At 37.5% G+C, this 27948-nt stretch overlaps 1 protein-coding gene across 2 annotated transcripts in view; it reads right to left on the bottom strand.

Annotated features, from left to right (window-relative positions):
- KBTBD12 (kelch repeat and BTB domain containing 12) overlaps positions 1-27948 on the bottom strand; it is a 96421-nt gene that overhangs the window by 11766 nt on the left and 56707 nt on the right. The window contains exon 5 of one of the 2 annotated variants that reach the window (XM_077116341.1): positions 27004-27201. The exons of the other annotated variant lie outside the window; for it this stretch is intronic. Coding sequence (XP_076972456.1) covers positions 27004-27201 — 198 coding nt within the window. The remainder of the gene's footprint in view (positions 1-27003; positions 27202-27948) is intronic. 2 annotated transcript variants of the gene reach the window in all.

The raw sequence follows: 27948 nt of genomic DNA, 5'->3' as shown, positions 1-27948 counted from the left end.
AAAATTTTGAGGCCAGCAAAGAAACCCAAAAGTATTACCTACGCACTGGGTAAAATTCAGGCACAGAAACTACTTGTGAGAGCAAACAGATGTCAGATTCAATAGAAAAATACTTCAAAAACAGCCATTATAAATATGTTTACAAAACTAAAGGAAAGCATGAATAAAGAAGAGAGACATCATGACAATTTCATATCAAATAGAAAATATCAATAAAGAAAAGTATTAAAAAGAACCAAATGGAAATTCTGAAGTTGAAAGGTACACTAACTGAAATAAGAATTCACTGAGCAGCTCTACGGTAGATTTAAATGGACTGAACATAATTCACAAATGAAGACAGATGAGAAGAAATTATGCAAGATGAAGAAAAGAAAAGCAAAAAAGAATAACAAAAACTGAACAGAGCCTCAGATAAATGTGGAACACCATTAATCTTACCAACATGCAGGTATGGGAGTACCAGAAGGAGAGAGGGGAAAGAGAAAAAAATATTCAAAGAAATAATGGTAGAAAACTTTGCAAATGTATTGATAAGCAATAACCTAAATATCCAGGAATACAATGATCTTCATGCAGGGTAAACATAAAAAGGCCCAGAGACAGGCACATAGTGAAAATGCTGAAAGTCAAAGGAGGAGAAAATCTTGAAAGCAGCAAGAGAAATATATATATGACTCATCATTTACAAGGAAACCCAATAAGATTAAGAGCTGGCTCCTAAGCAGAAACAATGGAGACCATAAATCCTCAAAGTGCTAAGAACAAAAATAAAAAAATGTCAAACAAGAGTAGTCTATACAGCAAATCTATTTTAAAAAATTATGGCCAAATAAAAACTTTTCCAAATAAAAAATTATGGCCAAATTAAAAAAACAGAGAATTTGTTGCTAGCAGATCTGCTTACAAGAAACATTAAAGGAAGTTTTGAAGATGGAAAGCATTATACTAGATGGTAATTTGAATCCCCATGAACAAACAAAGAGCACTGATAAAGATAGTTACATAATTATATTAGAAATTATATGTATATTTTTCTTGTTTATTCTCTTAATTGATTTTTCAGAGTAATTATATTTATATAATTTAATATATAGAAATGTAATATATGTGCAATATCTTTGTCAATAAGCACAAAGGAGGTGGGTGGGAAGAAAGCTGTAGTGGAAAAGACTGCAATTATAAAGTAATAATTATGACAATGGGAAAATAATAATTATAACAATGTACTGTTGGGTTTGTAACATCAATAGATGTAATATGCATTACAATAATACCACAAAAAGTGAGAAAGGGGATTTAGCCATATGGGAATGGTATTTCTATATATCACTGGAATTAGGCTTATATAAATCTGAAGCTGATTCTGGTAAGTTAATATGTATATAGTAAACCCAAGAGCAAAACTCAAAAATATAGTTGAATAATAATTTATGAAATTAAAGAAAATATTCACCTAATGTAAAAGTAGCAATAAAGGAAGAATAGAGAAACCAAAAGATATGATACAAGTAGAAGAAAAAAAGTAAAATGGCAGATGTAAATCTAACTATATCAAAATAGCATTAAGTGAAAATTTATTACACAATCTACTAAAAGGCAGAGATAGGCAGAATGGATAGAAAACAATGATTCAAACTTATGCTGCCTACAGGGCACACACTTTAGATTGAAAGGTATAATAGGTTGCAAAAAAGGAAAAAGACATATTATGCAAACAGCAACCACAGGAAAAGTGGGAGTGGCTATACAAATATCAGATAAAATAGAATTTAAAACAAACAATGCTACTAGAGATGAGAGGGATATTTTACAATGATATAAGGAACAATCCATCAGGAAGATATAACAATTATAAACATATATATACCTAGTAACAGAGCACCAAAATCATAAAACAAAAGCTGATGGAATGGAGATACAAGCAATTTAATAATAATAATTGTAGTCTTCTCTACCCTACTTTTAATAATGGATCAAACAACTACACAAGTTCACAAGCAAACAGAAGACATGAACAACATTATTAACCAACTAGACCTAACAGACATCTCTAAAACACTCAATCAAACAACAGAATATATACTCTTCTCAAATACACATGGAATGTTTTCCAGAATAGATCATGTGCTAGGCCATAAAAAAACTTCAGTATATTTAAAAGGACACAAATAAGGCAAAGTATATTCTCTGATCACCACTGAATGAAATAAAAAATCAATAGCATGAAAAAGGGATGTTTGCAAATATGTGGAAACTAAACAAAACGTTCCTAACTCACTAGAGATTGAATGGAAATTCAGAAAATACCCTGAGATAAACAAAAATGAAGACACACTAAACCAAAATGTATAGGATACAGGTGAAGTAGTTCCTCTAGGTAAATTTACAGTTGTAAATGCCTATAATTAATAAGGAAGAAGGATATCAAATCAATAACCTAATATTCCACATTATGATACTGGAAAAGCAGAAGAAATGAAATAATAAAGATTATAGACGAAATCAATGAAACACAGAACAGAAAAAAAATAGAGAAAATCAATGAAACCAAATGAGTTCTTTGAAAATATAAACAAAATGGACAAATCTTTAATTAGATTGATTAAGAAAAGAAGAGAGAGCACTCAAATTACTATAATGAGATGTGAAAGAGAGGACAGTACTACTGACCTTAAAAAATGAAAAGGATTGTGAAGGAATACTATGAACAATTATATATCAACAAATTAGGTAACTTAGAGTAAATGAACAAATTCCTAGACAGATACAACTACTGAAATTGACTCATGTTGAAATAGACAATCTGAATAGACCTATAACAGGTACAGAGATTGACTTAGTAATAAATTAGTAAAAAATAAATTAATAATAAAAAGCTATACACAAAGAAACCTAGATGGCTTCACTGCTGGATTCTACCAAAAATTTAAAGAAGAATTTGTACAAATTCTTCACAAACTTGTAGTGTTCCCTCCCAACTCATTTCTATAAGGCCATTATTGCCCTGATACCAAAACCAAAGACATCACAAGAAAAGAAAGCTACAGACTAAGATTTCTTATGAATATGGATGGATGCAAAAATATTCAACAAATACTAGTAAATTTAATCCAGAAACATATAAATAGAATTATACACCAAGACCATGTGGGATTTATCTCAGGAATGCATGGTTGGTTCAACAACTGAAAATCAATTACTATATTATATCATACTAATAGATATATTAAAATCATATGACTTCTCAATAGATGTAGAAAAAGCATTTGACAAAGTCCAACACTCTTTCATGATGAAACACTCAACAGACTAGGCACAGAGGCTAGCATCCTCAATTTTATAAAGGGCATCTATGCAAAACCCTTAGCTTACATCATACTGATAGAAGACTAAATTCTTTTTCCCTAACATCATGAAGAAGATAGGGATGTCTTTCCTTGTGATTTCTATTTCATATTGTACTGGATATTCTAGTTATGGTAATTAGGCAACTAAAAGAAAAAAATAGGTACCCAGATTAGAAAGGAAGTAGTCAAATGATCTCTATTAATAGATAACATGATCTTATATATAAAAAATCTAAAGAATCCACTAAAATCTGTAAGAACCAATAAATGAGTTTAGCAAGGTTGTAGGCTACAAGGTCAATATACAAATATCAATCGTTTTATTGGTGCACTTGTAATGAACAGTTCAACTATGAAATTAAGAAAACAATTCCAACCTTAATAGCATCAAAAAGAATAAAATACTTAGGAATAAACTTAATAAATATAAAACTCACAAAAGACATTGGAGAAAATCTAAATAACTGAAATATTTATCTAATGTTCATGGATTGGAAGCCCGAACATTCTTAGGATGGCAATAATCCCCAAAGAGATTGACAAATTCAGTGCAATCCCTAGCAAAATCCCAACTGAGAAGATTATTCTAAAATATTATGGCATTGCACAGACAAAAATAGCCAAATAAGTCCTGATAAAGAAGAACAAAGTAGGAGGACTCAGTCTTTCTGATTTTAAAACTTATTACAAAGCAAGTGTAGTCAAGACATTGTGGTACTGGCATGAGGATAAACATATAGATAAATGGTATAGAATTGAGATTCTGGAAATAAACCCACACATCTATGGTCAACTTATTTTTCACAAGGGTGCCAAGACCGTTCAATGGGGGAGAGAACAGTCCTTTCAACAAATGTTTCTGGGACAACAGGATAGCCACATACAAGAGAATGAAGCTGAACGCTTATCTCACACCAATTATAGAAATTTACTCAAAATGGATAAAAAAACTAAATGTATCTATAAGATACAAAGAACTCTTACAACTCAATAACAAAATGACAAACTAACTAAAAATGGGCAAAGGATTCGAACAGACATTTCTCCAAGGAAATGCTTGATGTCATTAGTCAATAGGGAAATGGAAATCAAAACTACAATGAGATTCCATGTCACACCCACTAGGAGGGTAGAATCAAAAGGCCAATTAGTCAACTAGTATTGGTGAGGATGTGGAGAAATCAGAATTCTCATGCACTTCTAGTGTGAACATAAAATGGTACAGCTGCTTTAGAAAACAGCTTGGAAGTTTCTCAAATAATTAGCCAGAGTTACTATATGATCTGGCAATTCCACCCTTTTGGGTATATACCCAAGAGAAATGAAAATACATCACTCAAAACTTGTACATGAATACTTATAGCAGCATTATTCGTAATAGCCAAAAGGTCGAAAGAACCCAAATGATCAATGGATGAATGGATAAACAAAACGTGATATATCCATATAGTGGAATATTATTCAGCCATGAAATGGCTGTATCAGAGACTGATACATGGTACAGGATAGATGAATCTTGTAAACAGTAGCTAAGTGAGAGAAGCCAGTCATAAAAGAACACATACTATATGATACCAATAACAGAAAATACCAGAATAGGAAATCTACAGAGACAGAAAGATTAGCGGTTACTTCATACTGGGGTGGGGATGAGGGGAGGGTGGGATATGAGGGTGGAGGTAATACCTATGGGGTATGGAGTTTTTTGTTTTTTTATGAGGTAATGAAAATGTTCTAAAATTGTGTTGGTGATTGCACATTCTATAAATATATTTAAAAACCAATGCGTTGCACATTTTAATGTATGAATTATATGTTATGTGAATCGTATCTCAATAAAGCTATTAAAACAACAAACATAAGATATCTAGAAATCCTGCAGAATCTTGATCTCCTTCCTTACAGGCACTGATATGAATATATTTCATTTAATTAAGCAGTTCTTTTCAGCTTTTCTTCATGCTGACAGCTTTATTTCTAGTTTTCCCATTTTACTGATTGCCTGTTTTGGTCCCCAACCCAATTTCTTTGCAGAGTGCATGAAGTTAAAAAAAATTAGGTGTCTGCCTTATATTTATTTAATTTAGATAAGCCATTAAAAAAAAGACATTCAATATTCTTTATTTACTGAAAGGTATTTAAATTAAAAAATACACTTTGTAAGCATTCATTCCCAGGGTATGCCAGTTACTGTATTGGGGGATGAGGATATTGTAGTGGATAGTCCAGATATCAAAGTGCCTGTCCTGTCCTCAGCTTGCTTCCACGGAAAGCTGCCTCTCCTGGATGAAACTAAAGGGCAGTTCTGTGTGAATCATGTGCCCTCTACAGTGTCTGGCCTTAGTGTGGGCAATGATTCAAGGGTAAAGGCAGCTAATTTTCAACATAGCCAGCAAGACATGACACCACCTGGTGCAAAAATGTGGGCCGAAACAGATTATTTTTGGAATTTGAATCTGGAAATACTGAGGGAATGAAGTGGTTTTATGTGATAAAGAATTGAAATAGTAATTCTGTAGATTCTACTATTTGGCCTGTTAAGAAAAATTTTGATGACCCCTGACATAGAGCCAAGCTTGGAGGTCAAAATACACTGTTTAAGCCAAAGTATATAAGAAAGCAGAAATCTTTTTTAAAATACAATTTTCATTTTAGAATAGCTTAGATTTACAGAAAGTACAGAGAGAGTACAGAGTGTTGCTGTTTCAATAAACCCTGTACCCAGTTTTGCCTATTTCTTAAAAAAGAAATTTATTTTTTTAAACATAACAACATACAAACATGAACAATCTTACTATATGATCATTCCATTCTTGGTATATAATCAATAACTCACAATACCATCACATAGTTGTATATTCATCACCATGATAATTTCTTAGAACATGTGCATCAATTCAGAAAAAGAGATACAAAAAAAAGAAAAAAATTCATAAATACCATACCCCTTACTCCTCCCTCTCATTGACTGCTAGTAATTTCATCTACCCAATATATTTTAGCCTTTGTTTCCCCTATTTTTTTCCTATACCCCTTACCACTCCCTTTCATTGATCACTAGCATTTCAATTACTAAATTTATTTTAAGATTTGTTTCCCCTATTATTTATTTATTTTTAATCCATATGTTTTACTTATCTGTCCATACTGTAGATAAAAAGAGCATCAGACACAAGGTATTCACATTCACAAAGTCATATTGCAAAAGCTATATAATTATACAATCATCTTCAAGAAATATGGCTACTAGAACACAGATCTACATTTTCAGGCACTTCCCTGCAGCCTTTCCAATATACCTTAACTAAAAAGGTGTGTGCCAGTTTGAAAGGATGTATGTACCCTAGAAAAGCCATGCTTTAATCCAAATTCCATTTTGTAAAGGCAACTGTCTCTTCTAATCCCTATTCAGAACTGTATGTTTGAAACTGTAATTAGATAATCTCCCTGGGAATATGACTCAATCAAGAGTGGTTGTTAAACTGGATTAGGTCATGACATGTCTCCACCCATTTGGGTGGATCTTGATTAGTTTATTGGAGTCCTATAAAAGAGGAAACATTTTGGAGAATGAGAGTGATTCAGAGAGAGCAGAGAATGCTGCAGCGCCACGAAGCAGAGTCCATCAGCCAGTGACCTTTGGAGATGAAGAAGGAAAACGCCTCCCAGGGAGCTTCATGAAACAGGAAGCCAGGAGACAAAGTTAGCAGATGACACTGTGTTCGCCATGTGCCCTTCCAGCTGAGAGAGAAACTGTGACTTAGTTCACCATCTACCTTCTCATTTGAGAGAGAAACCCTGAACTTCTTTGGCCTTCTTGAACAAGGGATCTTTCCCTGGATGCCTTTGATTGGACATTTCTATAGACTTGTTATAATTGGGACATTTTCTTGCACTTAGAACTGTAAACTAGCAACTTATTAAATTCCCCTTTTAAAAAACCATTCTGTTCCTGGCACATTGCATTCCAGCAGCTAGCAAACTAGAACAAGGTGATATCTAAATGCATAAGAATAATCTCTAGGACACCCTCTCGACTCTGTTCAAAATCTCTCAGCCAGTGACAATATATTTTGTCTCATTTCCCTTTTCCCTATTTTGGTCGAGAAGGTTTTCTCAGTCCCTTGATGCTGAGTCTCAGATCATTCTAGGATTTCTGTCCCACGTTGCCAGGAAGATTTACACTCCTGGGAGTCATGCCCCACATAGAGAGGGGGAGGGCAGTGAGTTTGCTTGTTGTGTTGGCTGAGAAAGAGAGGCCACATCTGAGTAACAAAAGAGGTTCTCTTGGGGTTACTCTTAGGCCTAACTTATTCTTTGTGAGAATAAGTTTCATGTGAACAAACCCCAAGATCAGGGGCTCAGCCTATTGCTTTGGTTATCCCCACTGTTTGTGAGAATATCAGGAATCCTCCACATGGGAAGTTGAATTTTCCCCCTTTCTCGCCATTCCCTCAAGGGGACTTTGCAAATATTTTTTTTATTCACTGTTCAAATCACTCTGGGATTTACCAGGGCATCTACAAACCTACAAAATCTGGACAAACCTACAAAATCTCATGCCCTACTCAAGGTTCCACATACTTACAGTGTTCAATTAAACTGTCCACATGCATTATATTAGGACATGCATTAGTCAAAATATAAAGTTTGTACCAAATAAATATTTTTTGCTTTAGTCTCACACATAAGTTAAAGTTTTAAAATATGAATTACCATCTATTTTCAACACCCTGCAATACTGACATTTCTTTGTTCTTCCTCATGCAAAAACATTTTTTAATTTGTACATTTAGTCACTGTCAGTATACACTCTAGGTATTCCTTGATTATACCATCTCAGTCTTTATTGTCTATCTTTCCTTCTGATTTCATGTGTGCCTCCAGTCCTCCTCCCTCTATCATTCTCACATTCAGCTTCATTCAGTGTATTAACATTATTGTATTACAGTTTAGGTAGTATTCTGCTATCCATTTCTGAAGTTTTAAAATCAGTCCTGTTGTACAATCTGTATCCCTTCAGCTCCAATTACCCAATATTTACCGTATTTCTATCTCCTGATGGTCTCTGTTCTTAACTGATATTCTCCAAGTTCATTCACTAATGTTAGTTCATATCAGTGAGACCATACAGTGAGACCATGTCCTTTTGTTTCTGGCTAATCTCACTCAGCATAATGTCCTTAAGGTCCATCCATGTTGTTACATACTTCAGAACTTTCTTCGGTCTTACAGCTGGATAATATTCCATCATATGTATATACCACAGCCTGTTTTGCCACTCGTCTATTGCTGGACATTTTGTCTGAGAAAGCAGAAATCTTAAATAAGCAAAATCCACAGGATTAAGCAGTAAGTCTCAAGTTGTGTTCTCTATGCAGCCTCAAGATTTCCCCAGTGGTGACTCAGGACCACTGCGTGTAGTAGGGGAAGGATCAATGGAATAGGCCCTCCCCGTTCTCTATCCAATCAGGGTGCAGCTACTTTCCCTGTTTTATATGGTGGGCCCCTATTTAGAGTCATCTAAACAAAGAGTTATATTGATACAGAAGTTTGAAAGCAATTGAGGCAGAGATGAGAACAGAGATGATGTTCTAGTCTGCTAGCTGCCAGAATGCAATATATCAGAAATGGAACAGCTTTTAAATGGGGTATTTAATAAGTTTCTAGTTTACAGATCTAAGGCTGAGAAAATGTCCCAATTAAAACAAGTCTACAGAAATGTCCAATCTAAGGCATCCAGGGAAAGAGACCTTAGTTCAAAAAGGCCGATAACGTTCAGCATTTCTCTCTCAGTTGGAAGGGCATATGGCGAATATGGCAACATCTGCTGGCTTTCTCTCCAGGCTTCTTGTTTCATGAAGCTCCCCGGGAAGCATTTTCCTTCTTCATCTCCAAAAATTGCTGGCTGGTGGACTCCCCGCTTTGTGGTTTTGTGGCATAAGGTCATCCTTCTCTGCTCTCTCAGAATCTTCAGTTTTCTTCAAAATGTTTCCTATTCTATAGGATTCCAGTAAATTAATCAAGACCCACCCAAATGGGTGGAGTCATGTCTCCATCTAATCAAGTTTAATACCCACAATTGACTGAGTCACATCTCTATGGAGATGACCTAATCAAGTTTCCAACCTATAGTGCTGAATAGGGATTAAAAGAAATGTTTGCTCCCTCAAGATTGATTAGTATTAAAACATGGCTTTTCTAGGGTACATAAATCTGCTCAAACCGGCACAGATGGCAAGGAAGCTGGTCAGTAGAGAAAGAAGCCAAAAACCAGAGTCGCTGTGAAGCACAGAGTAGTGGAGTTATATGTGGTCAGAGCACTTGTGCAGAGAGCCAGGAGCAACTGCACTGATATATTTGGGGTCCCTGTAAACCCAGAACCATTCTCCAGATTCTGAGGCCTGGCTGATTGGTTGATTGTCTCACCTGCTCCACTTCCAATCCCGCTCCCTTCCCCTCAGTTTCTCATACCTTTCCAATAAATCACCCTATGCGTGAGTTAACAACTTGACTAAGTCAGTATCCCTTGCAACTGAAGGAAAGCTTAACTAATAAAAACACAAAGATACATGCACACACACACATTAAGAGGGTGTACTTTCTTGATTCTTGAAGACGATTGTGTAACTATGTAGCTTTTACAATGTGACCGTGTGATTGTGAAAACCTTGTGTCTGATGCTACTTTTATCCAGGGTATGGACAGATGAATAAAAAAATAAGGAAAAATAAGTAATAGGGGGATAAAGGGGCAAAAAAAATTGGGTACATTGAAATGTTAGTGGTCAATGAGAGGGAGGGTTAAGGGGTATGGAATGTATGAATCTTTTCTTTGTTTTAATTTCTTTTTCTGTAGTGGTGCAAATGTTCTAAAAATGATCATGGTGGTAATACTGTGAGCCACCGATTGTATACGTCAGATGGACTGTATGTGTGTGAAGATTTTTCAATAAGAATAGTAAAAAAAAAAATAGTGTGGGCTTTGAAGCCAGACTGATGGTTTGAATCCTGGCTCTGCTATTTGGAATTTTTGTGACTTTGGGCAAGTTATACTTTATTGCTCTGTGACTCATTTTCCTCATCTATAGAACGGGTCTATCTAATAATAGTATCTGCCTTATAGGGTTGATCTGAGGATTACGTGAGTAATTAGAGAAATATCACATGTAAAATCCCAAGAACAGGGCCTGATACATATCGAGGTTGGCAAAAAGATTGGAAAAAACATTCTGGTGGGAGGAAGCGACGTATAGAAACATCATTATTATATTAACACGAGACATGGGTCTATAGGTTTATAAGAAGCAAGATAGACATAGAGGTGAGAGAAGAAAATACATTTGGGTTTTCTGACTTTATAAATGTAAATCCTAAGTTTTTCCTGGTGCTTCATTCTATTTCTCCCTTTTGATGGTTTAAAAAGTTTAAGTGGGAAGACTTTGAGCAGGACTGGTGTTAGTTCTTTTTTGGATTATTTGACTACATTCCCCTGTGAAACCACGGGCTTTTCTTTGTAGGAAGATTTTTGACAACTAAATTTCTTTACTTTTAATAGGTTTATTGAAGCTTCTATTTCTTCTCCAGTCAGTGTACGTTGTTCGTGTGTTTCTAGAAATTTGTCTATTTCATCTAAGTTGCCTAGTTTATTGGCACATAGTGTTCATAGTATTCTCTTTTTTTAAAAAAACATTTTTATTGTAAATATTACATATTTACAAAACAAAGAAAGGAAAAAGCAGTAATTTTCAAAGCACACTTCAACAAGTAGTTACAGAACAGATTCCAGAGTTTGTCATTCCACCATCTCAGATTTTTCCTTCTAGCTGCTCCTAAACACTGGATGCTAAATGGAATATTAATTTGGTGATTCAGCAGTCATACTTGTCTGTTAAATCCTATTCTCTCTGTTATATCTTCTCCTTTTTTCCTGTGATACCTCTCCCAATCCACAGGGATCCCTGGGCAATGCCCTTCTGACTTCTTCATGTTGGAAAGGGGCGCAGACACTAAAAAATAGGGAGATGTAATTGACAATCATGGGGAGGTTAGTCCCTCTGGGTTTCAGGACTTATCTGACCTAGGAGCCATTTGGGAATTACAGGTTCCAGGAAAGTAAACTCAGTGCATGAAACCTTTATAGAGTCTCAGTTCGAGCTCTAGGCATTCTCAAGAGTCAACAGGAGTGATGCTGGTTGGGGTTTAGCAAACCATGATGATCAACCCTATCTAACTGCAGCTTGCACAAGAGTTATCTCCAGAATAGCCTCTGGACTCCACCTGATCTCTCTTGCCCACTGAGGCCTCACCTTATTAGGCATCTTTTACTGCCTCTTCCCCTCCCCTCGGTCCAGAAGTCATTGTCGATCCCATGGTGCCAGGATCAGACATCCTCAGGAGCTACGCCCCATGCCGCCAGGGAGACATTCACCCCTGAATGTCATGTCTCACACAGAGGGGGAGGGCAATGACTTTCCTTGCAGAGTTGGGCCCAGAGTGAGAGAGAGAGGCCACATCTGGGCAACAAAATGGCCAAATGGAAAGAACACCCAGGCCTCATTATGGGTAGTCCTAGCTTCTCCCCAACAGAAATAAATTTCATAAGGGCAAGCCTCAAAATCAAGGGCCTGGCCCATTTTCCTGGGAGTCCCCAATGGTTGAGAATGTACCTGAGGCTTCCCAGATGGGAAAGTTCAATAGTTCCACACATATATATATATATATATATATATATATATATATATATATATTTTTTTTTTTTTTTTTCCTTTGGACCCTCAAGGGACTCCCAATTACCAGCTCACCATACTCTGAGATATATCCTGGCATCACACCAAGCTACACATAGTATTTCCATCTATCCAATTTATTTTACCCTTTGTCCTCCCTCATATTTATTTTTTAATCCATATTTTTTACTTATCTATCCATACCCTGGATAAAAGGAGCATCAGACACAAGATTTCCACAATCACACAGTCACATTGTAAACATTATATCTTCATACAATCGTCTTCAAGAATCAAAGCTACTGGAACACAGCTCAACAGTTTCAGGTACTTCCTTCCAGCCACTCCAAAACACCATAAACTAAAAAGTGATATCTATATTATGCATAAGAATAACCTCTTGACTGTTTGAAATCTCTCAGTTTACTGAAACTTTATTTTGTCTCATTTCTCTCTTCCCCCTTTTGGTCAAGAAGGCTTTCTCAGTCCCTTGATGCCAGATCCCAGCTCATCCCAGGATTTCTGTCTCACGTTTCCAGGAAGATTTTCACCCCTGGGAGACATGTCCCACATACGAAGGAGGACAGTGAGTTCACCTGCCAAGGTGGCTTAGAAAGAGAGGCCACATCTGAGCAACAAAAGACACTCTCTGGGTGTGATTTGTAGGCCTAATTTTAAGTAGGCTTAGCCTATCCTTTGCAGGAATAAGTTCCCAAGATTGAGGCTTGGCCTATTGATATGCTTGTCCCCACTGTTTGTGAGAATATCAGAAATTCTCCAAATGGGGAAAATTTGAATATTTCCTACTTTCTCCCCAGGTTGTTTTGCAAGCTGGTTTTCTTCATTCGTCTAAGGTTTTGTATTTGCCCAGGTTTGCAATGACGAATCCCTTTTGCACTTGGTTTCTCTGGTAACTCCCTGCCAAACCAACACCCAGATCTCGTGGAAGTGATGCAATTCTACCTGAGACTTCCCAACAGATGGTGCTCTTGAGCCACCTCTTTCCCTCAGGCCTGCTCCTCCTCGACTAAGGCAGCCAGCCGAGAAAGATGGCTGAGCAAGATCAGCCAGGGTCACTGATTTGGGTGCCCACTGACAGCTGCCAAACCCAGGGCTAGGGGATGAACAGTGTGCACAACCTCAGTGGAGACTCTACTTATGGGCCTGATGGGTCTGGTTATCCCCAGGCTCATGCTTGGGATGAACTTGGACTGTAGGGCTGGGTATTTCAGCTGCCCCTGCCCACACTCAGCCTGGAAATGCCTAGTGGCTGGTCCTGGTGCATGACAGGTGACTGGTCCCGGTGCACAGCAGGGCAGTCATAAATGGCACAGGGTGGGGCAGCTGTTTGCGGCACCTGGCAGGGTGGCTGATCATAGCGCCTGGTAGGGCGGTCGTTCGCAGTGCTGGGCAGGGCTTTTTTTTGTATGCTGTATGGTGGAGGTCACATTTCATTCTTTTTCCAAGTGAGTATCCCCTTATTGCAGCACCATTTGTTGCATTTTTGTTTGTTTTGCTTGTTTGTTTGGGAAGTGCATGGGCGGGGAATCGAACCGGGGTCTTCCACATGGCAGGTGAGAATTCTACCACTGAACTACCCTTGCACCTTCCTGGGCAGGGCTTTGATTTTGGTTTTTTAGTTATTGATAAGATGTATTCTATTAATTGATTTACAGATGTTGAGCCAAACTTGCATTCCTGGAATAAATCCCACTTAGTCATGGTGTATAATTCTTTTCACACATTGTTGGATTCAGTTTGCTAGTATTTGGTTGAAGATATTTGCATCCATATTCATAGGAGATGTTGATCTGTAGTTTTCTTGTGATGTCTTTGTCTGCTTTTGATATAAGGCCTCAACGAATGAGTCTGGAAATGTTCTTTCTTCTTGTATCCTTGGTAAATTCTTTACTAATTTAAAGAATTAATGACTGGTAGTAATTCTTTAAATGTTTCATGGAATTCAGAGGTGAAGCCTTTGGACACTAGATTTTCTTTTAGGATAATTTTTTTTTGTTACTAATTTCAATGTCTTCATTTGTTATAGCTCTAGTCAGATTATCTATTTCTTCTTCAGTCAGCCCAGTACTTGTATCTTTCTAGGAATTTGTCCATTTATGCTAACTAATTTGTTGGTGTACAATTGTTCAGAGCATTCATTCCTTTATATTTCTGAATGGCTGGCATTAATATTCCCTCTTTCCTTTGGATTCTAGTAATTTGAGTCTTCTCTCTCTCTCATGCCAATCTAGCTAAAGTTGTTCATTTTGTTAATCTTAGCAAAGAACGTTTTTGGTTTCATTAATTTCCTCTCCTGTTTTTCTATTCTTTATTTCACTGATTTCTACTCTAATCTTTACTATTTGCTCACTTCTGATTGCTTTTAGTTTACTCCTGTTTTTCTTTTGGCTTAAGGTGGAATGTTAGGTTATTGACTTGAGATCTTTCTTCTTTCTTCTGATAGGCATTCACAGCTACAAATTTCCCTTTAAGCACTGTTTTGGCTGTGTCTCATATGATTTGGTATTTTCTGCATTCCTTTTCATTCATCTGATAGAATTTTCTGATTTCCCTTTTGATTTATTCTTTGCCTCATTAGTTATTTAGGACCATGTTGTTTAATTTCCACATATTTTTGAGTTTCCCAATTTTTTCCTGGTATCGGTATCTGATTTTATTCCATAGTCATCAAATACCATGCTTCATGTTATTTCTATCCCTTTAAATTTATTGAAGTTAGTTTTATGGTCCTTGATATAGTCTATCAAGGAGAATGTTCCATGTGTACTTAAGAATGCATATTATGTTGATGTTGGGTTCCTTTCAAGATTTAATCCTTGTCTTTGACCATTTTTATGATGATGTTTCTTTGGATCTCTTTGCACTTATCCTACTTGGCGTTCACTGAGCTTCTTAGATATATGGTTATTGTTATCCAATAAATTTTAGAGGTTTCCATCCACTATTTCTTTGAATATTTTTTCTGCTACTTTCTCTCTCTCTTCTCTTCTCCTACTCCTATTATACATATTTTGATGTGCTTAAAGTTGTTCCATATTTCTCTGAGTCTCTGTGTATTAGTTTCCTAAGGTTGCTTATAGCAAATGATCATAAACTAAGTGTCTTAAAACAAGAGAAATGTATTCCCTCACTATTGCTGGAGTTTAGAAATCCGAAATCAAAATATCAGCAGGGCCACACTCCCTCTGAAAGCTCTAGAGAACAATCCTTCTGTAGTAGTTAGATTCAGCTGCCAACTTGGCCAGGTGAAGATGCCTAGTTATATTGTTGTGGACATACGCCCATGGCATGTGAACCTCATCTGTTCCTGATTACATCTGCAGTCAGCTAGGAGGCGTACCTGCTGCAATGAATGATGTTTGAGTTAACTAGCTGGTGCTTAAATGAAAGAGCTCAAGGTAGCACAGCCCAAGCAGCTCACCATACTTCATTTTAGCACTCACAGCTCAGCCCGGGCCTTTGGAGATGCAGAAAGGAATTACCTGGGGGGAAAGTTATTGTAATCCAGAAGCCTGGAGAGAAGGCCAGCAGAGATCGCCCTGTGCCTTCCCATGGAAGAAAGAACCTCGGTTGAAAGCTAGCTGCCTTTCCTCTGAAGAACTATACGTCAACTAAATAAATCCCCTTTTATTGAAAGCCAGTCCCTCTCTGGTGTGTTGCATTCTGGCAGCTAGCAAACTAGAACACCTCCCTTGCTTCTTCTAGCTCCTGGAGGTTACTGGGAAATCTTGGCTTAAATATACAGCACTCCAATCTCTGCCTCCATTGTCACAAGAAGTACTCCCTGTGTCTATCTATCTCTGTGCCTAAATTTTTCGTTTCTTACCAGTCATTGGAGTAGGGCCCACCCTAATCTAGTATGGCTTCATCTTAACTTGATTATGTAGGCAAATATCCTGTTTTCAAACAAGGTCACATTAAGTGGTACTGGGTGTTAGCACTTTAATATAGATATTATATGTATTATTTATATAAGTACATATTAAACAAATATATACTTATATATAATTCAATTCCATACAGTGTTCATTTTTCTTCTCCTTTTCTCTGTTTTCCACTTTGCATTAATGTCTATTGTTTTATCTTGAAGTTTGCTACTTTTTTCTTCTGTCAGTTCAAATCTACTGTTGAACCCCTGTTCTAGGTTGCTAGCTGCTGGAATGCAATAAACCAGAATCAGAATGGCTTTTTTTTTTTTTTTGCCGATTTCATTTTTTTTTTTATTATTAATTAAAAAAAGAATTAACAAAACAATTAGAAATCCTTCCAATCTACATGTACAATCAGTAATTCTTAATAACATCACATAGTTGCATATTCATCATTTCTTAGTACATTTGCATCGATTTAGAAAAAGAAATAAAAAGACAACAGAATAAGAATTAAAACAATAATAGAAAGAAAAAAAAACAAAACAAAAACAAAAAACCTATACCTCACATGCAGCTTCATTCAGTGTTTTAACATAATTGCATTACAATTGGGTAGTATTGTGCTGTCCATTTCTGAGTTTTTATATCCAGTCCCGTTGTACAGTCTGTATCCCTTCAGCTCCAATTATCCCTTCTCTTTTTTTTTTTTTAATTAATGGAAAAAAAGAAATTAACCCAACATTTAGAGATCATACCATTCTACATATGCAATCATTAATTCTTAACATCATCACATAGATGCATGATCATCATTTCTTAGTACATTTGCATTGGTTTAGAAGAACTAGCAACATAACCGAAAAAGATATAGAATGTTAATATAGAGAAAAAAATAAAAGTAATAATAGTAAATACAAAACAAAACAAAACAAAACAAAAACCTATAGCTCAGATGCAGCTTCATTCAGTGTTTTAACATGATTACTTTACAATTAGGTATTATTGTGCTGTCCATTTTTGAGTTTTTGTATCTAGTCCTGTTATCCCGTCTGTATCCCTTCAACTCCAATTGGCCATTATCTTACCCTGTTTCTACCTCCTGCTGGACTCTGTTATCAAGGACATATTCCAAATTTATTCTCAAATGTCTGTTCACATCAGTGGGACCATACAGTATTTGTCCTTTAGTTTTTGGCTAGACTCACTCAGCATAATGTTCTCTAGGTCCATCCATGTTATTACATGCTTCATAAGTTTATCCTGTCTTAAAGCTGCATAGTATTCCATCGTATGTATATACCACAGTTTGTTTAGCCACTCTTCTGTTGATGGAGATTTCGGCTGTTTCCATCTCTTTGTGATTGTAAATAACGCTGCTATAAAGATTGGTGTGCAAATGTCCGTTTGTGTCTTTGCCCTTAAGTCCTTTGAGTAGATTCCCAGCAATGGTATTGCTGGGTCGTATGGCAATTCTATATTCAGCTTTTTGAGGAACCGCCAAACTGCCTTCCACAGTGGTTGCACCATTTGACATTCCCACCAACAGTGGATAAGTGTGCCTCTTTCTCCGCATCCTCTCCAGCACTTGTCATTTTCTGTTTTGTTGATAATGGCCATTCTGGTGGGTGTGAGATGATATCTCATTGTGGTTTTGATTTGCATTTCTCTAATGGCCAGGGACATTGAGCATCTCTTCATGTGCCTCTTGGCCATCCGTATTTCCTCTTCTGGTAGGTGTCTGTTCAAGTCTTTTTCCCATTTTGTAAATGGGTTGGCTGTCTTTTTGTTGTTGAGATGAACAATCTCTTTATAAATTCTGGATACTAGACCTTTATCTGATATGTCATTTCCAAATATTGTCTCCCATTGTGAAGGCTGTCTTTCTACTTTCTTGATGAAGTTCTTTGATGCACAAAAGTGTTTAATTTTGAGGAGTTCCCATCCATTTATTTCCTTCTTCAGTGCTCTTGCTTTAGGTGTAAGGTCCATAAAACTGCCTCCAATTGTAAGTTTCGTAAGATATCTCCCTACATTTTCCTCTAACTGTTTTATGGTCTTAGACCTAATGTTTAGATCTTTGATCCATTTTGAGTTAACTTTTGTATAAGGTGTGAGATATGGGTCTTCTTTCATTCTTTTACGTATGGATATCCAGTTCTCTAGGCACCATTTATTGAAGAGACTGTTCTGTCCCAGGTGAGTTGGCTTGACTGCCTTATCAAAGATCAAATGTCCATAGATGAGAGGGTCTATATCTGAGCACTCTATTCGATTCCATTGGTCGATATATCTATCTTTATGCCAATACCATGCTGTTTTGACCACTGTGGCTTCATAATATGCCTTAAAGTCAGGCAGTGCGAGACCTCCAGCTTCGTTTTTTTTCCTCAAGATGTTTTTAGCAATTCGGGGCACCCTGCCCTTCCAGATAAATTTGCTTATTGGTTTTTCTATTTCTGAAAAATAAGTTGTTGGGATTTTGATTGGTATTGCATTGAATCTGTAAATCAATTTAGGTAGGATTGACATCTTAACTATATTTAGTCTTCCAATCCATGAACACGGTATGCCCTTCCATCTATTTAGGTCTTCTGTGATTTCTTTTAGCAGTTTTTTGTAGTTTTCTTTATATAGGTTTTTTGTCTCTTTAGTTAAATTTATTCCTAGGTATTTTATTCTTTTAGTTGCAATTGTAAATGGGATTCGTTTCTTGATTTCCCCCTCAGCTTGTTCATTACTAGTGTATAGAAATGCTACAGATTTTTGAATGTTGATCTTGTAACCTGCTACTTTGCTGTACTCATTTATTAGCTCTAGTAGTTTTGTTGTGGATTTTTCCGGGTTTTCAACGTATAGTATCATATCGTCTGCAAACAGTGATAGTTTTACTTCTTCCTTTCCAATTTTGATGCGTTGTATTTCTTTTTCTTGTCTAATTGCTCTGGCTAGAACCTCCAACACAATGTTGAATAATAGTGGTGATAGTGGACATCCTTGTCTTGTTCCTGATCTTAGGGGAAAAGTTTTCAATTTTTCCCCATTGAGGATGATATTAGCTGTGGGTTTTTCATATATTCCCTCTATCATTTTAAGGAAGTTCCCTTGTATTCCTATCTTTTGAAGTGTTTTCAACAGGAAAGGATGTTGAATCTTGTCGAATGCCTTCTCTGCATCAATTGAGATGATCATGTGATTTTTCTGCTTTGATTTGTTGATATGGTGTATTACATTAATTGATTTTCTTATGTTGAACCATCCTTGCATACCTGGGATGAATCCTACTTGGTCATGATGTATAATTCTTTTAATGTGTTGTTGGATACGATTTGCTAGAATTTTATTGAGGATTTTTGCATCTGTATTCATTAGAGAGATTGGTCTGTAGTTTTCTTTCTTTGTAATATCTTTGCCTGGTTTTGGTATGAGGGTGATGTTGGCTTCATAGAATGAATTAGGTAGTTTTCCCTCCACTTCGATTTTTTTGAAGAGTTTGAAGAGAATTGGTACTAATTCTTTCTGGAACGTTTGGTAGAATTCACATGTGAAGCCATCTGGTCCTGGACTTTTCTTTTTAGGAAGCTTTTGAATGACTAATTCAATTTCTTTACTTGTGATTGGTTTGTTGAGGTCATCTATGTCTTCTTGAGTCAAAGTTGGTTGTTCATGTCTTTCCAGGAACCTGTCCATTTCATCTAAATTGTTGTATTTATCAGTGTAAAGTTGTTCATAGTATCCTGTTATTACCTCCTTTATTTCTGTGAGGTCAGTAGTTATGTCTCCTCTTCCATTTCTGATCTTATTTATTTGCATCCTCTCTCTTCTTCTTTTTGTCAATCTTGATAGGGGCCCATCAATCTTATTGATTTTCTCATAGAACCAACTTCTGGTCTTATTGATTTTCTCTACTGTTTTCATATTTTCAATTTCATTTATTTCTGCTCTGATCTTTGTTATTTATTTCCTTTTGCTTGCTTTGGGATTAGTTTGCTGTTCTTTCTCCAGTTCTTCCAATTGAACAGTTAATTCCTGCATTTTTGCCTTTTCTTCTTTTCTGATAAAGGCATTTAGGGCAATAAATTTCCCTCTTAGCACTGCCTTTGCTGCATCCCATAAGTTTTGATATGTTGTGTTTTCATTTTCATTCACCTCTAGTATTTACTAATTTCTCTTGCAATTTCTTCTTTGACCCACTCGTTGTTTAAGAGTGTGTTGTTGAGCCTCCAGGTATTTGTGAATTTTCTGGCATTCTGCCTATTATTGATTTCCAACTTCATTCCTTTATGATCCGAGAAAGTGTTGTGTATGATTTCAATCTTTTTAAATTTGTTAAGACTTGCTTTGTGACCCAGCATATGGTCTATCTTTGAGAATGATCCATGAGCACTTGAGAAAAAGGTGTATCCTGCTGTTGTGGGATGTAATGTCCTATAAATGTCTGTTAAGTCTAGCTCCTTTATAGTAATATTCAGATTCTCTATTTCTTTATTGATCCTCTGTCTAGATGTTCTGTCCATTAATGAGAGTGGGGAATTGAAGTCTCCAACTATTATGGTATTTGTGTCTATTTCCCTTTTCAGTGTTTGCAGTGTATTCCTCACGTATTTTGGGGCATTCTGGTTCGGTGCATAAATATTTATGATTGTTATGTCTTCTTGTTTAATTGTTCCTTTTATTAGTATATAGTGTCCTTCTTTGTCTCTTTTAACTGTTTTACATTTGAAGTCTAACTTGTTGGATATTAGTATAGCCACTCCTGCTATTTTCTGGTTGTTATTTGCATGAAATATCTTTTCCCAACCTTTCACTTTCAACCTATGTTTATCTTTGGGTCTAAGATGTGTTTCCTGTAGACAGCATATAGAAGGATCCTGTTTTTTAATCCATTCTGCCAATCTATGTCTTTTGATTGGGGAATTCAGTCCATTAACATTTAGTGTTATTACTGTTTGGATAATATTTTCCTCTGCCATTTTGCCTTTTGTATTATATATATCATATCTGACTTTCCTTCTTTCTACACTCTTCTCCATACCTCTCTCTTCTGTCTTTTCGGTTCTGACTCTAGTGCTCCCTTTAGTATTTCTTGCAGAGCTGGTCTCTTGGTCACAAATTCTCTCAGTGACTTTTTGTCTGAGAATGTTTTAATTTCTCCCTCATTTTTGAAGGACAATTTTGCTGGATATAGGAGTCTTGGTTGGCAGTTTTTCTCTTTTAGTAATTTAAATATATCATCCCACTGTCTTCTAGCCTCCATGGTTTCTGCTGAGAAATCTACACATAGTCTTATTGGGTTTCCCTTGTATGTGATGGATTGTTTTTCTCTTGCTGCTTTCAAGATCCTCTCTTTCTCTTTGACCTCTGACATTCTAACTAGTAAGTGTCTTGGAGAACGCCTACTTGGGTCTAATCTCTTTGGGGTGCACTGCACTTCTTGGATCTGTAATTTTAGGTCTTTCATAAGAGTTGGGAAATTTTCAGTGAAAATTTCTTCCATTAGTTTTTCTCCTCCTTTTCCCTTCTCTTCTCCTTCTGGGACACCCACAACACGTATATTTGTGCGGTTCATATTGTCCTTGAGTTCCCTGATACCCTGTTCAAATTTTTCCATTCTTTTCCCGATAGTTTCTGTTTGTTTTTGGAATTCAGATGTTCCATCCTCCAAATCACTAATTCTATCTTCTGTCTCTTTGAATCTATCATTGTAGGTATCCATTGTTTTTTCTATCTTTTCTACTTTGTCCTTCACTTCCATAAGTTCTGTGATTTGTTTTTTCAGTTTTTCTATTTCTTCTTTTTGTTCAGCCCATGTCTTCTTCATGTCCTCCCTCAATTTATCGATTTCGTTTTTGAAGAGGTTTTCCATTTCTGTTCGTATATTTAGCATTAGTTGTCTCAGCTCCTGTATCTCATTTGAACTATTGGTTTGTTCCTTTGACTGGGCCATATTTTCAATTATTTGAGCGTGATCCGTTATCTTCTGTTGGCGTCTGCGCATTTAGACAGATTTCCCTGGGTATTGGATCCAAAAGTTTGGAAGATTTTTCTGTGAAATCTCTGGGTTCTGTTTTTCTTATCCTGCCCAGTAGGTGGCGCTCGTGGCACACGTTTGTCTGCGGGTCCCACCAGTAAAAGGTGCTGTGGGACCTTAAACTTTGGAAAACTCTCGCCGTCCGGGGGGCTCGCCAGCCGGAGCGGCTTGAGCCGGCCCGGGGTCCGAACACAGGGAGGGTTGCTGGTCGCCGCAGCCCGGGAAAGAGCCCGTCCGAATTTCCTAGTCGGCCCTGGGCGACAAGCGTGGCGGGAGGGCGCCAGCGGCAGCAGCCCGCCCGAGAGAGTGCACGTTCCCCGGGAGTCACGGGTTTGGAAGGGGCCTCCCCCACCCGTCACCGTTCTCCACAGCCTGGGGGTTTCCGATCCAATTCTCTCAGTTGGTCCGGGGGCTGTGCGTGGTGTGGGCGCCAGTCGCCTTGGTTTCAGGGGACCACCTCTCCAATTCTCCCAGCCAGCCCGGGAAGGGGGAAGGGAGTAACTCCGGCCGCTTGCCACCCCGCCCGGTAAGGCCCGCGCGCCTCGGCGATCTCACCCGAGCTGCTTCTCTCAGCCAGCCAGCCATTCCAGGATGGGGTACGCTGTCCCTTCTATCTCTGTTGTGGCTTTGGGCGCCCTCCGTATCGCCTCTACTCCCCTAATAGCTGTCCCGGAGAAGAAACTAAGATCCGCGCGTCTTACTAAGCCGCCATCTTCCAGGAAGTCCAGAATGGCTTTTAAAAAGGGGAATTTAATAAGTTGCTCGTTTACAGTTCTAAGGCCAAGACAAAGTCCCAATTAAAGCAAGTCTATAGAAATGCCCAATCAAAGGTATCCATCCAGGGAAAGATACCTTGGTTCAAGAAGGCCAATGAAATTCAGGGCTTCTCTCTCAAGTAAGAGGGCACATGGCGAACACAGTCAGGGTTCCTCTCTCATCTGGAAGGATTACTGGCTGGTGAACTCTGCTTCTTATGGCTATGTAGTTCTGCTTTGATCTCTCCGAACCTCCCATTCTCCAAAATGTTTCCTCTTTTATAGGACTCCAGTAAACCAATCAAGACCCACACAAATAGGTTGAGACATGACGTCACCTAATCCAGTTTAACAACCATTGTTGACTAAATCACATCATCCAGGGAGATGATCTGATTACTGTTTCAAACATACAATATCGAATTGGGACTATTCTACCTTTTTGAAATGGGATTTTGATTAAAACATGGCTTTTCTAGGGGGCATACATCCTTTCAAACCAGCACAAACCCTCTAGTGAATTTTGAATTTTTATTATTGTACTTCCCAACTCCAGGATTTCCATTTTTTTAAATAATTGTATTTTTATTGATATTCTCTGTTTGATGTGACACTGTCATCATATCCTCTTTTAGTTCTTTAATTATGCTTTCACTTAGTTTATTTCTGGAAACATTTATAATGACTATTTTAAGGTCTTTCTCTATTAAATCGAATATCTGGTGCACTCACAGGTAGTTTGTATTACCTGATTTATTTATGGTGTATGATAATATTTTCTTGTTTCTTTGCATACCGTGCTACTTTTTGTTGGAAACTGGATGCTTTAGATAATATATTGTAGCAACTCTGGGTACTGATTGACCCACCATCCCACAACTAGTATTGTTATTTGTTTATTTCTGGTGACTGGATGGATTATTTTAGTGAAATCTATTTCCACCCTTCCACAGGGTTAAGCCTCTGATATTGATCCCTGAGGAGGTGCATCTTTGAATATGTTAACATCACCATGGGATAAAGTCACATGGGATGACACCATGGATATTTGTAGGGCTCATTTTCTCATTTTCCCTGATCACACCCAACTGTTAAACTTCACTAACTGCAGGCTGGTTGTTCCACTGTATTCAACAATGTCCTAGGGGCACCAATTCCTCTACAAAGAATCCAATCAAACTCTCTCATTCAAACCTTCTGAGATTAGTGACTGATATTTGTTCTGACTTCAGAAGGGCTCCTCCTAAACTATCTCATTTCTTGTTTCTCTCCTGAAAACTATCATCTAGGCCTTATCTTCATTAAATCCATTAATTGCCTTTCGATGCAACCTCCACTGGTCATGGAAGTGCCCTTAGTTTGAATTTCTCCATGCTCTGTTTCAAATGAAGTCAGGCCTTTGGGGAAGAGATTAGGAGATATCTGTCTTATGGCCTTTTTATCCTCCCAGGCAAAATCTCTGAGCTAGAGCTCTTGAGATGGCATGGTGGAAAATGTCATAACTCTCTCTGAGTGACATGCCTGCTCTAGGAGTTGAGCATTTGGGGGAGGGGGGCAGGCAGCAGCAACTTTGGGTTCTCTAGTTTGCCTCTCATGTGGAACCACCACCTCATGATCTGGGGGAAGGTGATCAGGGCCTTAGTATGCTCAGTTTGCTGAGCCCAAGGTAGAGCCTTCCTTCCACAATTGCGAGTTAGGCAGAAGAAGGAGCCCCCAACTCTCAAATGCATTCACCCAGGTCTTGGCTTCAGCAATATGTAACTAGGAGCAAGATAAGAAATGCTGCAGTACTGCTCTCTTGGGAAGAAAGATTTCCAATGGGGAACTGGGGCGAGAGGGAGCCCAGTGTTCTTGGCTATAGCAATCTGGAATGCAGGTTCCATCCATCTCACCAAGTTGGGAGGAGGAATAGAGGGAGTGGTCTTGATTCAGATACCACAGATTCTCACCTTTCTTACTGAATTTTCATGAATGTTTCTTCATTTGTTGTTTGTTTCCAGAAACTTTCCTTTTTTAAAAATAATTTTTACCAGTAGGCACTCACAGCTCCTCATATTGTCACGCTGGAAGCTGATCTTCCTCCCAAGTAATTTTTGAAGGCATTTGCTTCCACTGTTGACCCATTGTGGGAAACATTTTTTTTTCTCTCTAGAATATTTTAGGATCTTCTATTTGTCCCCAGTGGTTATGTATCTGTCCTTCCCATCAATGGTAACATCTCAAGATTATATCCAAATGTACAAGGTATACTTCAATGCATACTGATTGAATTAATGAAATAGATTTAAGAAATCAACTTCCTGACTATGGTTTTCTGAATATATAAATGGGAAAAGTATGTCTGTGTAACGAAAGGAGAGAAAATTCAGTGTCTGTTTTTAAGTCTGATAGTGAGATCTCTAGTTCATAATGGGCACACTATTATACAACTGTTTCATTTTGCATATAACCCTGTGATGATTCATTTAGCTAATTTCAGGCAGTTTAAAATTTTAGAACCAAATAATTAAATGAACTTTGAGAGCTTATCTAGTAATCCCCTTCCCTCTGGCTGAAAGCATTTTCAGTCCATTACAGTCCCAGGAAGAGAGGTTGACTTATAGTATGAAAAACCTGAGAATATCAATTCTCTGACTCAATATATACCAAAAAAAGTTATAATAAAGAAATAAGGCTAAAAAGAACATGCTCTAATTATCACTCATATCTGTATTTTCTGTTCTTTTATGGTCAAGAGAAAGTCAAAGATCAGAGAATGGAAGGGACAACATGTGAAGAGCCCTAGTGGGTGAGTGGATGAGTGGATCTAGTACCAGATTCCCTCTCCTGACTCCTTGTGTTCCTTCTTACCCAGAGAGCTTGAACAAGGATTATTTATTAGTCCTCCTTGTGCCAATTTTCTTGTTACTATGATAGATTATCACCTTCACACAAGCATGGCATAGGAAATTTGGCACAAAAGATTAAAACAGTTAAAAAAGCTTCATTGAAAAGTTATCTAAAGAACAAAAATAGAAAAAAAATTAAACCTTTTTATTATGGAAAATTTTAAGCATAAGCAAAAGTAGTAAAATAAAGCCCTATACACTTATCATCCAGCTTTAACAATTATCAAACTTCTACCAATCTTTTAAAGTCTATTCTAGCCCTATCTATTCTTGTTGGAGTGGATTAAAGCAAATTTCAGATACCATATAATTTTCAGTCATTAACACTTCTAAACGATCTCTAATTGTTAAGGACTTAAAAATTTTTCTTGCTTTTTAAAAATAAAACCACAATGCCATTCATAGTCCTAACAAAATGAAAATTCCTTAATATCATCTAATACCTCAGTCAATATTCAAATCTCCTAGATTATCTGAAATATGTCTTTTTACATAAGATTCATGTAAGGCCTGGCCCAGTAGCCTCTGGCTGGAAGGCCCCCCACCCGAACTAAAACCATGAACATCTGGGCATACAGCTGTTCAAACTCAGCCAATCAGGACCTGCCCTGACAAACAAAGGACCCCCACTGCACAGGGCCCTTAGCTATGCTGGGGCCCTAAAGCACACGTAACTCCTAACCTACCACAGGAGGCCCCGTAGGCATCGTCAGCACCCCCACTAGCTAGCCTATATCTAACGCCGCTCCTAGGGGGGCGCGACTTCCCTGGCCTGCACCCTGAGCACCCGGACCTAGGAACCTCGCCCCGGGACAATAAAATTTTAAACTCAGACTCAGTTTCTCTGATTTCTCAGTCGGCTACTGTCTAAAACCTGACAATATTCATTAGGTATTATTTTAGAAATGCTTTCAAGTCATTATTTCAAGTGGTTTTAGTGGGCTAAGAATCAGAGCGTTTCTAAAGGGCAGAATCTCTTGCTCAAGAAAGACAGATAAAATCCAATGCTTCTGGTCATTTTCCATCTCCACCTGTTCTTCACATTTAAAAATCTCTCCTTCTTCTTTAGTCCTCCAGTCACGTACAAGTCTTCCCTCTCCTGATTCTCTTCTCTTCATAGTCACTTTAACATTCATTGAGCGTCTGCTATGTGTCAGATCAGATGAATTATAAACTAGATCTCACTTAATTCTTACAGCAGCCTAGGTTTGGTGAGTTGATCAAGGTCAGCAAACTCTGAAGAACATGCTTTTGCCAGTATTCACACTGCTCTCAGAGTTATCTACTGGTGATTGGGTTAGGTAAGAGTGTCAAAATCAACACCAAAAGATGTTATAAAACATTTAAAGCTGGATTAATACCTGCTCCATGGAATCCCCCGCAGACATAGAGCTTTCCATCTACTGCTCCTGCATTAGTTGAATTGGTTCTAAGGGAGAGGAGAGGATTTGGCATGGGTGGGCCCTCTCTCCAAAAGTCCCCATCAGGGTTGTAGATCTCCACAGCATCAAGACATTTTCGAACCTGACCCCTGTCTCGACCTTCGCAGCCAATTCCGCCTATAGGGAATGATATACAGAAATGAGATGACCAAGAACATAAACTCCATTGTGGATAGCTCCCCCTCCCTGCCATGATATGTATCACAGGTTTATTGTTCCTTGACTTTTCTCTTTCTTGCACAGTACCACCTCTAAGATAATTTTTAAGCAATAGTGATGTCTACTATGTTCTCCATAGCCAAATAGAATGTCATTGTTGTTCCTACTGCTCATGTTCCCTCTGTTTGTGCTTATTATGCATGAGACTGATTCCACTAGAGGCCTGATAGTTTACAATATCCCACACTGGTCCACAGAATGAGCATTCTCTTTACATAAAAATTTTAGGTTTGAATGTGAGGGACTCTGACATCTGTCTCCCTGTTGATGGTTAGGAATGATTTCACTTATCTGTCTAGCTTGGTTGTGTCCTTTCCATCTCTCATCATCCATGCCCATTCTCCCTCTTTTTCCTAAGTTGCATACATCTTTCCCAATTAAGGAAGGGACATTTTAAAATAATTTTTTAGGTTTGGGATCAAATAAAGGTCCCAAACCCAAATTTTCAGTGCATCCTCTAGTTTGTATGACATATTCATTCAACAGATATTCATTGAGTGTCTATTATATGCAAGGCAATGTACTAAGTGATAAGGAGTTTAGAAAGAAGAACTAAGCGTTGTTTCCCGCTCTCAAGAAAATTAATGGGGTAGAAGGGGCCATGTATACAAACAAATAGAATAGAAAACATCATGACAGGTATCT

The sequence above is a fragment of the Tamandua tetradactyla genome, chromosome 9 (genome assembly GCF_023851605.1).
Source record: "Tamandua tetradactyla isolate mTamTet1 chromosome 9, mTamTet1.pri, whole genome shotgun sequence".
Classification (NCBI taxonomy): Eukaryota; Metazoa; Chordata; class Mammalia; order Pilosa; family Myrmecophagidae; genus Tamandua; species Tamandua tetradactyla.
Note: the sequence above shows the minus strand (reverse complement) of the source record. Positions and strands in the feature narration are given on the sequence as shown.